Genomic DNA, 15,392 nt, shown 5'->3' on the forward strand with positions numbered 1-15,392 from the left:
CGAAGTTTTATGTAGAAGATGATATCCCTAATGAAGTTCTCCCAGTTGAAGTCCCGTCCATGAAAAGCAAGCAGGGTGAAAAGAAGCATGTTAAATTCATCACTAGAAAGGATGTTCCTTCCCCAAAGGAAGATCCACGATATGGGAATAACTAGTCTAGTGAGTCTACTAGCAATTCAGAGAAAGCAGATGAAAGCTCTACGCCTTCCAATAACCCTCCATTCCTCCATTATGTACCATTGTCACGTCGCAAAAACGGACAATCACCATTCACAGAATGCCTTTAATCTACAATGGATATGCGAAGACCTCCTACAAAGCTCATGATGAAGGATGTAGCCATGTTGAAAGAAAATCATGTAATGCCTTTAACTTCATCCACAAATCCTTTGCCCTCAAAGCCACTAAATGGATTCGTGAAGTCTTCACAAAGTCTGACAGAGCATGGTGTTCTACCAAGTAAACGGAAGAAAGAATGGTTTGACCCAACGACATATAGGCTATTAGCCAAAGCAGGCTATGATTTCTCAAAACAAAGCGGCCTAGGGAAGCTAATTCCAGAAGCTACTAGAGAAAAGATGCAAGGTCTTAGTAAAACGTAAGGGAAAATGCGACTTGAAGGGCATGAAATTCCTATCCCAAAGACTAGAATAAGTTGTACTCCAAAACCACCAGCTCAAATATGGATCAATAAAAGAAGCAAGGCTTCAAGTTCCCAATACATAACAGTAGAGGTTGATGAAAGTCCGAATCAAAGAAAAGATCACTCTTCATCACGCATCTCAGTATTCGATCGCATTAAGGCTTCATCGTCACGAATTACAGTGTTCGACAAGTTGAATACGACTACTTTAACGCAAATTCGAGACATTTTTGCGTGTGGATCAGTCTTTAATCGATTGGGGGCAACAAAAAGGCCCATTGATACTTGCTCTGAAAGTTCAATAAACTCTGAGGACCAAAAGGAGGAGAAAGCTAATGATGAGATACGTAGTAGTATTCCTTCATGTATGAAGCGTAACTTTATCTTGGATATCAGCACTGAAAGAGCTCTCAAAGTCAAAAGACGAACGATTGTACACACAAGTCAGTCACTCGTCCACAATGAGCAAAATGAAGAAGTATCATCCTCGTTTCACATTACAGTAGAAGAAGATACACTGTCAGATGATGAAGCCGCAAAGAATGAGGTCGATGAAGCTCCCCTAGCCTTGGAAGATGGAGTATAGGCTACAGTTGATGAACTTAAAGAGATCAATTTAGGAACTATTGAAGAACCTCGACCAACTTTCATCAGTGCCCTTCTCACTCCTGCAGAAGAAGAAGGATACCTCCAGCTCTTGGTAGAATATAAAGATGTGTTTGCTTGGACTTACAAAGAAATGCCTGGGCTCAATCCAAGTATTGCTTTACACCATTTGGCAGTAAAGAAGGGCGTGCACCCAGTAAAACAAGCTCAAAGACGCTTTCGGCCGGAGCTTATCCCTCAAATAGAAACTGAGGTCAATAAGCTAATTGAGGCAGGCTTCATCCGTGAAGTACAGTATCCGGAGTGGATTGCTAATATCGTCCCTGTCAAAAAGAAGAATGGACAAATCCGGGTGTGCGTTGACTTCCGTGATCTGAACAGTGCATGTCCCAAGGATGATTTTCTGTTGCCTATCACTGAGATCATGGTTGACGCCACTATTGGTCATGAAGCCTTATCTTTCATGGATGGCTCTTCTGGTTACAACCAAATTCGAATGAACCCTAAGGATGAAGAGTTCACAGCTTTTCGTACCCCTAAAGGTATTTACTGTTACAAAGTGATGCCTTTTGGATTAAAGAACGCTGGTGCTACTTGTCAACGAGCCATGCAAAAGATCTTTGATAATGTACTTCATAAGTACGTGGAGTCTTATGTCGATGATCTGGTGGTTAAATCAAAAAGGAGGGAAGACTATCTGGTAGATTTGCGATCCGTGTTCAATCGCTTAAGAAAGTACCAGCTTAAAATGAACCCTCGCAAATGCGCTTTCGGTGTAACATCCGGGAAATTTCTTGGTTTCATTGTGAGGCACCGCGGTATTGAAATTGACCAGTCCAAAATTGAAGCTATCCAGAAAATTCCAGAGCCGAAGAACCTGCGAGAACTTAGAGGCTTGCAAGGAAAACTAGCTTACATACGACGATTTATTTCAAACGTGGCAGGTCGATGTCAACCTTTCAATAGATTAATGAAGAAGGATGCACACTTTCAATGGGATGAGGCTTGTAGCAATGCTTTTGCACGCATCAAAAGATACTTGCTTAATCCTCCAGTTTTAGGTGCTCCTATCCCGGGAAAGCCTTTGGTGTTGTACATCGCGGCACAAGAAAGGTCTCTAGGTGCTCTTATGGCACAAGAAAATAAAGAAGGGAAAGAAAGAGCCCTTTATTATTTAAGTCGGACTCTCAATGGAGCTGAATTAAATTATTCTCCTATTGAAAAGATGTGCCTCACTCTTTTCTTTGCCGTAGACAAACTAGAGCACTACATGCAAGCACATATGGTTCGTTTGATAGCAAAGGTGGACCCGATTAAATATGTCCTCTCCAGGCCAGTGGTTTCGGGTCGCTTAGCTCGATGGACAGTCTTGCTGCAACAATACGACCTTGCATATGTTCCGCAAAAAGCTATCAAAGGACAAGTATTGGCAGATTTCTTAGTTGATCACCCAGTTCCATCTGATTGGGAGTTCTCTGATGATTTCCCAGACGAGGATGTGTTTTACATTGAAGTAATGCCATCATGGATGATGTTTTTCGATGGGACTGCACGTCAAGAAGGAGCGGGGGTAGGTGTAGTGTTTTTTTCTCCACAATGACAAATACTTCTATATTCGTTCTCATTAAGCGAACTTTGCTCTAACAATGTAGCCGAATATCAAGCATTGATCATTGGTCTACAAATGGCCATTGAAATCGGCATATCGCAACTTGAGATCTTTGGGGATTCCAAATTGATTATCAACCAAATCTTGGAGCAGTATGATGTCAAGAAAGAGGACCTTATCCCTTATTGCAAATATGCGAAGAAGTTGCTCACAAATTTTGAGGCAATTACATTGGAGCATATACCGAGGAAGGAGAATAGACAGGCTGATGCTTTAGCTAATTTGGCTACCACCTTAGCATTATCCCAAGAAGAGACCACCAAAGTTGTTGTTTCCCAAAGGTGGGTGGTGCCTTCCGTGATTGAAGAAGAAAAAGAAGAAAAGCAAGCCAACGTCATCTCTGTATGCCTTGTCAAAAAGGAAGATTGGCGACAAACAATCATTGAGTACCTTCAACATGGAAGACTCCCAGATGATGTACACCATAAGACCGAAGTTCGGTGAAGGGCTGCTCGATTCATTTACTATAAAGAAACTCTCTTCTGCCGTTCATTTGATGGTTTGTTTCTCCGTTGCTTAGGAGAGGAAGAGGCTAAACAAGCCTTAGAAGAAGCTCATTCTGGAATATGCGGTGCACACCAATCAGGTCCTAAGTTACACTACAAGATCAAGCGAATGGGTTACTATTGGCCTACGATGGTGCAAGATTCCATGGAGTATGCTAAGAAGTGCGAAGCTTGTCAATATCATGCAAACTTCATCCATTAGCCACCAGAACCTCTACACCCAACTGTAGCTTCTTGGCCTTTTGATGCATGGGGGCTTGACGCAATAGGACCATTACCAAAATCATCTGGCGGCCATTTGTACATCTTGGCTGCAACTGATTACTTCTCGAAATGGGCAGAAGCTGTGCCTTTTAGGGAAGTAAAGAAAGAGACGGTGGTCAATTTTATCCGAACTCACTTGATCTATCGGTATGGTGTCCCTCGATATATCATAATCGATAATGGCAAACCGTTTCAGAATAGGTTGATGACAGAGTTGTGCGAGAAATTTGCATTCAAACAGTACAATTCTTCTATGTACAATGCCCCGGCGAATGGATTAGCCGAAGCCTTTAACAAAACTCTTGGCAGTTTGTTAAAGAAAGTGGTATCCAAAACTAAGCGAGACTGGCATGAAAGAATTGGAGAAGCATTATGGGCATATCGAACAACATTTTGAACGCCTACTCAAGTGACCCCGTATTCTCTCGTTTATGGAGTAGAAGCTATCCTTCCCTTAGAACGCCAGATCCCATCACTACGGATCGCCATTCAAGAAGGGTTAACTAAAGAGGAAAATGCCAAGCTTAGGTTACAAGAGTTGAAGGCACTGGATGAGAAAAGGCTCGAGGCCCAACAGTGCCTTGAGTGCTATCAAGCTCGTTTGTCAAGCGCATTCAATAAAAGAGTTAAACCACGATCATTCCAAGTTGGTGATTTAGTCCTCGCTGTTCGAAGACCTATCATCATGACTCATCGTACAGGTGGTAAGTTCATCTCGAAATGGGATGGACCTTATGTTGTACAAGAAGTCCACACTAATGGAGCTTACAAATTGATTGACAATGAGGGTGTAAGGATCGGCCCCATCAATGGGAAGTTCCTCAAACGCTTCTATGCTTGAAAATCAAGAACTGCTCCTCGGTAAGAGCTTAAACTACCCACTGCAGCACTACAAGGGTACATGATGTTTTCCCATTACCTTTGAAAGTGCACAAATAAAGAGAAATTAATCCCACTCTATGTCACCATTTGTGAGTGTGGCGTAGTGGTTGGATGCCCATGTCACCCTTGAGGCCAATGTCTCGGGTTCGATTAGAGGTGATACCCACTATTGCACAATTGGTACCCATGAAATGTCGTGGGGTGTGGGGCGAGGATTACACACGTGAGCCCTCCCTTTTTGTAAAAAGAAGCAAAAAAAAAAACAAAAAAAAAACAAAAAAAAACAAAAGAAAAACAAAGAAAAAAAAATCATCAAAACCATGAAAAAAAATCATCAAAATTTTTTTTTTGGTTGAACTACGTAATGACTTGATCCCTCTCCGGGGTACGTAGGCAACTTAGTACTTTTCACTAAGTTCAGTCACATAAAAAGAAGAAGGGCTGTCAGTTTAGCTTGAAGAGTTTGTCCAAAGGTCGTCAACATGCTTTCAAGAACCCTTTGATTGGCAAGGCGTCGCTTAAGATCAATCAATTGCTCACTATATGATGTTCAAAGATCATTGTGGTAGAAAGTGATAGCTGCAAAGAATTGGTGTTACTTAGCTTTCCTTGAAATAATGATAAGTTGATTCTCGGTTGTGGAGTAAAATAAAATCTTCAACCTCTGTTGCAAGGAATGGAGTCTGCATGGCATTGCTTATCTTTGGGGGACATATTCCCACGTCTCTGAAGTATACTTTGCATCACTTATCTCCTGGGGGCATTTTTTTTGTACCTTTCAAGTCTAGGCTATATTGTCTCTCTTCTAGGTTTTGCCACTTCACAACTCTGAAATTTTAACCACGTCATCTCCCTTCTGAGTGGTGTTGTTTCACATCATGTCTCTAAAATCTGGACAACGTCACCTTCCTCCAACATCTGAAGTTGATGTTGCATCATCTCTCCTCTAAGGGCATGTTCGTGCAATGTCAAAATCGTGGCAGCATTCTTCTCACATCTTCAAGGTTTTATTGGCATCTCTTTGCATCCTCAAAGTCTTGATGGGAGCTTCTTGAAACTTCAAGCTTCATGGTAAAGATAAATGTTGGCCCAGCTTCGATGCGAATGAAGTGTTGACGTAGCTTCATGGTAAAGATAAATGTTGGCCCAGCTTCGATGCGAATGAAGTGTTGACGTAGCTTTATGGCAAAGATGAATGTTGGCATGGCTTCTGTGCAAATGAAGTGTTGATGTAGCTTCATGGGCGATAGCATTATTGCCTAGCTGAATATCCTTATGGAAACGTCGTTGCAAAGACGAATATCACTAAAAGATTGTTGATGCAAGAAAAGAATGTAACAACATGAAGGCATACGTTCTTGCAACGTTGCTATCAATGAAATACAAAGTCACCAAATGAAAGCAAACACTTCTATGAGAACGTCAGCGTGAAATTTGATGTCAAAACCCAAAGATCAAGGAAACTGAGCTGCAAAACAAAAACAAGCAACAACGAAAAAAAATGTTAGAAGAAAATCTCATTGCATGTCTAAACAAAGGACAAAAGAAAAAGAAAGAAAAAAAAAATCTTAAAAGCTGGAGAATAAGACTGAAGGCTAAGAATGCCCAAATGAACGAAGCCAATCTCACATCTTATATAGAGAATTTCTGCTAAACTAGCAGACAAAAAAAAAATGAAGAAAGTCAGCAAAAAATAGTTCTACCAACCGACCAATGAAAAAAAAAACTTATATTTACATTTCAGAAATGTGAAAACAATGGGAACTCAAAGTCAGATTTTGCAAACTCAAATGCACTTAAAATCAGAGAAGTCCAACAATGCATGCAATCTTCGGAGGATTTTAAACAAATAAGAAGAAGTCCAACAATGCTTGCTTCTCTTCCACATTTTCAAAGTTCTCTGACAAAGATGACCTAAAGAATCAACATTCAGCGGCCACCATAATTTCTTCATCCTGTCAGGGCGGCCACCAGAATTTCTGCATCCTGTCAGGGCGGCCACCACAAAATTAGACCAAAGAAAAAAAAGCCATAAGTCCAACAAAGACCCACGACTTTCTCATCCAAATTTGTGAAAATCCAGACTTTATTTCACAAATCTGACACCACAGGAGTCTTCTACAGCCTTCGATCCGCCAAACTTGAAAATTTCAGGCCCAGATACCCGGTCATGCGCCGCCACACATGGCCACAAATTCTCAGTGACCCGCGGGTTTCTCACTCAAAACTGTGCAAATCTATGCACAATTTCACAAAATCGACCACATAGTAGTCTTCTACGGCCTTATAACTACAAGATGTGAAAATTTCAAGCCCAAACGATGAGCCACGCGCCGCCAGAAGGTCTGGCAAATCCAGCTTCAGTTGCACGCGCTCCCACGCGCCGCTGGATGAGTCCACGCGCTCCCACGCGCCAGCAATCTTCCCACACGCGCCACACGCGCTTGCACGCGTCATACATGCCACGCGTCACACGCGCCACAGGTCGATGATGTCATGGATGACGTCATACTCCTCGACCCGGTCGACCCGAAAACCTGGCCCGGATCCGGACCGCCTGAAAAAAAAAAAAAAATTTAACAAATTAAGACTTTGACTTTGACAAAAAAGTCAAAATTTTCAAAACGGACCTGTCCCACTCAATTTTTCGCGTACTTTCCAATTTTGGGGTCTGTTTCTTCAACTGAGGCTCGAAAATTGTACAACAGTCCAATTTCTAAAAAAATTGACTTTTGCACAAACTTTGACCAAAAGTCAAAATTTTTAAGATTGACCTGTCTTGCTCAATTTTTCGCGTGTTTTCCAATTATGGGGTCTATTTATTCATTTGAGAATCCAAAATTGCTCAAAATAGTGTGATTCTACAACTATGGGCTTTGATGTAAACTTTGACCGAAAATCAAGATGTTCAAGCAAAACTTGTCCTATCAGTTTGTCGCAAAGATTTTGATTTTGAAATCTAGGTATTTGTTTTGGACTTAGAGACTACATCCGCTTCTCCAAAGTACTAGCGGTGTCCAAAATTTAAGCTCTCAAGATCATAATTTGAAATCCATCCATTTAGTCTGGATTCCCTCAAAATTATCCTCTAGAATTGATTAAAGCTACACTTTCAAAAACAGACGAACTCTCACAAGTATGTCTCAAAATTGAAATTACATTGGATCACTACTTCAGCCAATTATTTTCGTTGGTGCCTACCAATTTCCAACCTAACATTCCCATTTGACACCTACCGTTCCCATCCACCGTTTTCACCAAAAAGTCTCATCCGCCATTCTTAAACCACCCAACTACCATTCTTCATCTCTTTACTATAAATAGAAGGGCCAGATCCGCTAAATCCATCAAGGAAAAAAAAACACATACACTGAGTCATGAAATGAAGATTTGCTTCTTTCAAATTTTCAAATCCTCCTTCTCACGGCCATTTCTCACTGTGGCCTCATCATTCTCAACACCTAGCAACCAAAATTGTTTCATAATCAGCTTGAAATCAACCCTCTCATGGTTCAGTAGAAACCCTTCTCACAACATTATCGCTGTTTTAGGATTCAAACAAATTTTTTTTCCCTACTTAACGACCTCATTTGTCCATAAAGTTACTCATAACATGATCTGCATCGTTGTTCCATGCTTTCTTGGATTTGGTTGACCAGGAAATCCAAGTCCAGTAGAGACACCTATTCCCAAGATCAGGGCTTCCGTAGTCTCTCTCCAACTACTTGGTCTCCCATTAGAAGTAGCAGTTCGGAACAAACAGCAACCTGGTTGGTTTCTAAAACCAAGATCACAAGTTAGCTCCATCTTTCATCTTTTGTGCTTTTCCAACAAGTGGCATTAGGTGAAGGTTGTAAAACGTGTTGGGGTATCCTACAAATTGTCTCCCATCCAACACCTATGATAACCTCTAAGGTACCAGCTCATCAGAAATTAGCCTTTGGTGTCGGCAAATGGTTGCCAAAACCTCATTCCATGTTTCCATCAGCGTGGAGTCCAAAGGTCATCATTGCTGGTACCACAAAACACACTTTCTAAAATTACTCCAACTTAAGATCAGCTTGAAGAATTTCAGAAAATATAATTCTGAAATTACTTCAACTTAATGTCCGTCAGTATGGTCCAGTCACACATGCACATTCAACGACTTGCTATCGGACCTCATTCAGCATGCAGTCAGTCCCACATCCCAAGGTGTACTTCCAGAGACATCTATGCCAGAGAGTCCCTAACATGCAGGGTCAGGGCCATGGTGTCGTATGCCTCACCCATCCACTTTGCTTTATCACCATCTTTTTCACCATCAACAACAACATGCCCAGAATCCCTTCTGAAATTACCTCAACTTAACCAGAGTGGTGCAATAACACAAACACATTCAACCACACTCCCACATGTTCTCTCTGTGATCCGAAGTATACCCTTCAGATATAACTTCACTAGAAGTTCTTAAAAATAAGGGGCTAGCTCCAGAGCTCTGCATGCTGTACCTAACCAACATTCTCACATCTTCTCTATCTTTAACACCCTGTGATCACCACCAACGATCCAAAATACCCTTCTGAAATTACTTTGACTTAACCTTTGCTGAGAAAGCTCGGTCACACGAGCACATTCAAATACTGGCAGACCCCTTCTTGGTCTCATCAAAGCCTTTCATATGGGTGGGTCTACTCTTCTGCAATTACTTCATCCTGTTAAAAGCTCCACCACCATCAGCTATTTCACTAGAAGAGTCAAGCATAAAAAGAAATACATTTTCTTTCAAGACTCATTCATTCACCACACTCTAAAAACTGTGTGCATGAACGAGTCTCGAGGGGGCATTTGTAGAGAGGGAAAATTCCCGACCTATCACTAGCTGACACATCATACTACCAAGTCCACAAAATACAACCAATTACAAGGCGCCATGTACTGCTTCTAGGTTTTGCCATCACTATTCAGATTCCAATAAAAATTTGCCAAGTGTCATTGAAATAAAGGCATGAAACTGCATCAGCACGTGTAAGCGATGACACAAGTAGCCCTGCACGTGTAAGCGATGACGTAAGCGGACCAATCAAGCTGTAACAAGTGTCACCAATCAAACTTCGCCACGTGTCGCTCACCCACCCCTAAACTCCTATAAATAGAAGCCTTCCTAAGACATTTAGGAGGATACAGACAGAGAAGGAAGAAGATATCTTGAGTTCAGAAATCTAGAAGCTCTGCCGGAATCAAACCCCAAAGCCTTCAAGAATTTCAAGAACTTCAACCTCGAATATAGACAACATTCGAAGCAAAATCATCCAAACTACTCGTCCAGATCTCAAAGTTCACTGGAATCAAGCTCAAAAGCCTCCAGAAACCTCAACAAACCATAAATCAACGAAGCTCTACGGAATCAAGCCTCTAAAGCACCGAAGAATTTCCACCACAAACCTTCAAATACAAAGACCACACGAAGAACACACGAAGAACACAAAGAACACAAAGAATACACGAAGAACACGAAGAACAAAGAATTTCTAACAAGCTCATAGCCAGAGATTCATTGTAATTCCGTTTCAAAGATCTTCGATCCATTCCTCAGCTAAATTGAAGAATATCTTATGTTCAAATCAAAATCACATTACCACAATTACAATCAATAAATCTTTCAAGGAGATCGAATCAGAGGATCACTCTTTTGTAATTACAGAGAATTGTACCACACATTTATCAATACAAATTCGTATTTGTGAAACTATTTTACTTGTTTGATTTATTTCGAACTAAGAAATTTAGTCGTCTACAAAGCGTACAAGACTAGTTTTATCCAGTTGTTTGACCTTAAATCAGCCTTGGATGTGGAGGCCCATAGTTGTTTTACCTAAATATCAAGGTTATACAAATGTCCATTCATTATTTAATTTATATATATTAATCATAATTATATGTTTATTACTTATTTAATATATAATTATTTAGGTAATATATAATAATATTAATTAGTTTTCAAAATAAGATAAAATTATTTGGTTAGATTTACGCTCATATCAGTGTTGCAAGGCAATATAATGTTGGACAAAATTTAGGTACAATACTTTAAGTGTCGTTTCTTAAATTCTTTACTTAAGATTGAGCCAAATGGCTACTTAACTAAAAAATACACTTCAATTCTCTGAGGAAAAATCCATATGGCAGAATTTTAAGAGAGGAACTTAAGGAACAATACCTAAGTACTATACAGTCTGTACTTAAGGCTTGTCCAATAATGTTGTACTTTATAAATACATTAAGGAGACGTTTGGTTTGCTATGGTATGACTTTGATGTGATGCATATTACTATGATGTGACCAGGGGCGGTTTGATGCATTTGAGGGTCTAATGCGAAAATTGATTATCTTGTTTTAGATGCAAAATTATTATTATTTAACATGAACTATGTAGATTTTTTTTTCTTCTTTTTTTTAGAAATTTTATAGATAGAAAAAATTTGCCAAATTTTTTCATACTTGTTGATGTGGTAGATTGATAGTGGTAAGTAAAAAAGTGATGTTAGTGGTAGACTTAGATGAGAACTAGTAAAAGTTTCCTAACTCAACTCTTATTATTATTCTTTTTTTTAGAAGTGCAATATTCACAATATTTTTTACAATAAATCCTAGGTTTTAAGTTGTTTTTTGTTTTCTATTTGAAAATATCACTATAATTATTTTTTTGCCATCAATAGTAGGCTGTAACAACATGCTACTTAGCATTAGTTGTAAAAGTGTTATAAAAAATATTATGGGCGTTGCATTTTTCTCTCTTTTTTATTTGTTTTTCATTTGGTAAAGAAATATTATTTTATTTATTGATTATAAATAACCCTATTGGTTAAAATTTGGGGGTCTTTTTTTACTTGGGGCCTTAGGCGATCGCATCTCTTGCTCTCCCATTTAGACGGCCCTTGACGTAATATTAAGATTTTTGGTTTATTTTATTTTTTCTAACATTACCATAATTTAAAATTACAAAATATATTGCACCACCTTAATCTCACCACCTTCTTAAACAATGTAATGTTGTATTCTTGTATTGAGATTACATTAATGTAAAGTTACAATAATATAATATTACGGTATAATGTAATATTGCGGCAATCAAAACGCACCAGAATGTTTGAATAATAAAATAAAATAAAAAATTCTATTTACTATTGGAAATTTAAAAAACCCCATTAAATATCCTCACCTTCCCTACCTATTACCCCCGCTTCTTTCTTTCTTTTCTGCTGAATAGCCCCACTTCTTTTAGACTTTAGCTTCACTCTTTTTTGTTCATAGTCTGTTTCTCCTCTTTTGTCTTTTAACTCTCACTTTGCTACAAAATTCAAGATTTTGCATCAGTGAAGTTGAAGTTGCCAAAGGTAATCCACCTCAAAAAATTATCAAAGATCACCTTCTAATTATCAAGCCCCATGCTTATGTCCAATTCTTTAAAACTTCAACACTTTATTGATGTTATCCAAACATGTGAGGAGGATGCTCAAATCATTAATTAAGAATTAAATGGTTGATAGCCAGTCATTTTCAAACCAAGAACCAATCTATTAATTTCACCTTTTTGGCTATACTAATTAATTGGCTGGTATGCCAAAATTTTTCAATATGAAGAAATTTTCAAGAGCAGGAAAGGATTATATCTCAATCCTATAACAGATGTGCAAATAAATGAAGAAAGAAGTGGGAATCTGATTGAACCAATAAAGGAAATCAATATTGAAAATGACCATGTGAATGTTGAGGAGGCTTACTAAGAGTCATGCTGGCTTTCTGCACCAAACAAAATGAGAAAAAGTAGTAGTGGACCTAATGGTGCATGTGTTACAATAATTATCCTATATCCACATTAATTATCCTATATCCATTTCCTGTGTCATTTGCTTGGTTGGATTCCAATCTGAATTTTAAGTAATAGATCTGCATGCTTATTTTTCCAGAAATAAATGTTACCAATCCATATCAATCCTTTGCATGGACATTGCAACTTTAATTACCATGTTGGTCCTTAGCGTTTGCCACGTCTCAAAATAGTATTTTGAAGTATAATCTCTAACTCTTTGATATTGTTGCAAAATAGTCCATGCCATTAAATGGCTTCCAAATTTCTCCCAAATTTGTTGTGCAAACTGTAATTCTTACGAGTGCTTTTCTTTATCATTTTATCATATCACTAAACTAGCAAATTCAATTGGCAATTTGAAACAGTTACGGCACATAGATCTCTCTCATACTTCAATTACCTGAATTTTGCGCTCCCTGCCTTGATAATGTCAAATTGTCATTCTCTTACTGAATTGCATGAAAACATGTGGGATCTTTCAAACTAGCATCATCTTGATATTGGTGGAACTGGCATGAATGAGTTGCCAAAAAAAAAAAAAATAGCAGATTGGAAAATTTTCAGTCACTGTCTGACCTCATTGTGGGCAAAGAAAACGATTCTAACAGTTAAAAGAGTTACTATGATTCTATCTCCAATTTCTCCCAAATCCCTCAAAAGCTCTTAAACGTCTAGGGATTTTCAGATCCTATATTTACAACTTTACATGGACTAAACGTCTAGGGAATTAAGGCTGTATGGCATCGTACGAGTGACATCAAAATAAGTATTTTAATATAGCCATCGACCATGTGAGATTTTTTTTTTTCATCCATTAGTTATCGACAGTAGCTATTTTAATACAATATCAAAATGTTAGAGACTAAATTAACACATTATTATGAACTAAATTGACACATTTTAAATGTTAGGGACTATTTTAAAACATATCACAAATCTTATGGACCAAAATGGTAATTAAACCTATTTATTTTAAGTACGTAGTGAATAAAATTACAATTATAACATGGTAGATGACATTTAAAACATTTTAAGGGCACATTTGGTATACTGTAACGGTAATTACATAGAAATAGAATTATATATTTACAAGGAATACAAGATATTGTAATAGTGTAATGTAATTCTTATTATTATTTATTTGTTTGGGGACAACACAATAATAGAACTCCAAAGATAATGAAAACATTTTAAATCAAACTTAAAATATATTTTAGGATATATATTACTCATATAATTATATTTCCTAAAAAATAATATTTTTCAAATTTGAAAGAGAGATTAGTTTTTTATTTTTATTTTTTTGATTTTCATAATTTTTATGTGCATATGAAAATTTTTTTTATTTGAAAATATATTAATTTTTAGAAATTAATACATCTTCTAAGGAATAACTATTACAACTTTTTTAGAGATGAGTAGTTATTCCCCGTTTAAAAAAAATAGCTATTTATAAGGAATTGTAAGTGCACAATTGCACCTGGACCCAAGAACAGTTATAGGCTCAGGCCCAATGAGCCTTAAACAATAAAAATTTGTAGAGAGTGGGCTTGAAACCCAGGTTAGAAGTGAGTGAAGATTAAATGACAAGCTAAAGATTGCCAGTATTTGGAAACAGCAAGAAGTAATATAAATAGGTCTCCTCGGACGTAGGCCGAGAGCTGTTCTTATATTATCTCTCTCTCTTTGTCCTTTTTCTTTTTAGGTTACAGAAAGTCCGTCCCATATTTCTGTTCTGGATCTCCCCTTAAATACTCTTCTTTTTAATACTTTATACACGTGTTGCCCCAACTCCTCCCTTAGCCTAGATATTTCTTTTCTTAGTGCCTTTGAACAGTAACTAGAAGTTTCCCTTCCACTGTTCAAGTGTCACCTCCCCATTAATGCGGCCAGGGTGGTAGGTGCAGGGTCTTTAATGTGGAGGTAGCAGCCTTTACTTTTGACACTTTCCCAACATCGGTGCTTCTAGGACATTCAAGGGTTCACCCCCTTTAACCACTGGTCTTGACCGTGTCATTCACTAACCTGTACCATGAAGTCCCGGGTTCTCTGGTGTTAGTCCGAGGAGAAAAACATCCTCGGCTGGATCCTCGGATCCTCGGCGCATGGGCCGACCTAAAGTACCAACAAGCCCTAAACCCAAGAGCAAGTCGGCCTTCCTTAGTAAGCCCCAACGGCCCATATCCCTATTAAGATCTTTTTACCCCCCACAATAGCCCCTCAAAATTCTAATTTTCGACATCCGAGGAGAAAAGTAGGGTTTTGATCTGACGAGGAGCCTCTCCACACACTTTATAAGTGATGGCACGTGTGGAAATCATTTCGCGTCCCAGAAGATGACACTTGGCGGTTTTATTTTCAAAAACGCGCGCATTTATTACTGTAAGTTACTCTTTGTCCCCCACGTTCAACGGTGAGATGGGCACCCAACGGTTCTCATTACTCCACAAAATTTTAGGCGGGACAGACATAATTTCGAGGCCGCCTTTTCGCACGTCCTGACGCTTCGGGAACTTGCGCTTTCATTTAAGTCATCAGGGATCAATCCCATCAAAACAACAACAATCATTCTTCACCAGCAGAAAACCGTGGAAACCCGTAGCTTCAACTTTGTAAGTTCTTGCTCTCTCTAGTCTTTGACCTTTTCTCCTCGGATACAGTCCTCGGCTATCACTACAATCACTCTCCCTTTTAGAGTTTAGTCTATCGTCTTTCTGTAATGGGAAAATTCAAGTGTCTAGTGGATACCGCCGCTGGGATGGAGGGCTTTAGAGCCAAATACCATATTCCCAGCGACGTAGGGTTAGAATACTGCCCGGCAACAGCCGTGGCTGATTCTAGGAAAGAAGGAGAGGTTATCATTCCTATGATAGCCTTCATAGAGGGTGGGATGACCCTACCAATGAAACCCGTAATGAGGGAGTATCTTCGCAACCACCGGTTGTGCCCCGACCAATGCCTTCCAAACGT

General features: G+C 38.8%; 1 protein-coding gene across 1 annotated transcript; it reads left to right on the top strand.

Annotated features, from left to right (window-relative positions):
* The first annotated feature begins 1,811 nt into the window (after window positions 1-1,811).
* LOC142624903 (uncharacterized) lies at window positions 1,812-3,362 on the top strand. Its single transcript, XM_075798632.1, has 3 exons — window positions 1,812-2,256; window positions 2,503-2,802; window positions 2,902-3,362. Exons 1-3 carry the CDS (start codon window positions 1,812-1,814, stop codon window positions 3,360-3,362), a joined length of 1,206 nt encoding a protein of 401 aa, XP_075654747.1.
* The last annotated feature ends 12,030 nt before the right edge of the window (window positions 3,363-15,392 follow it).

Source organism: Castanea sativa, chromosome 2 (genome assembly GCF_040712315.1).
Source record: "Castanea sativa cultivar Marrone di Chiusa Pesio chromosome 2, ASM4071231v1".
In the NCBI taxonomy this organism is placed as follows: Eukaryota; Viridiplantae; Streptophyta; class Magnoliopsida; order Fagales; family Fagaceae; genus Castanea; species Castanea sativa.

Coding starts and splice junctions, on each gene's coding strand:
- LOC142624903 (XM_075798632.1), top strand. CDS start 1,812: ATGCCTTTTGGATTAAAGAACGCTGGTGCTACTTGTCAACGAGCCATG. Junction 2,257..2,502: donor CTTTCAATGGGATGAGGCTT/GTAGCAATGCTT, acceptor TCTTTGCCGTAG/ACAAACTAGAGCACTACATG. Junction 2,803..2,901: donor GTTTTTCGATGGGACTGCAC/GTCAAGAAGGAG, acceptor CTAACAATGTAG/CCGAATATCAAGCATTGATC.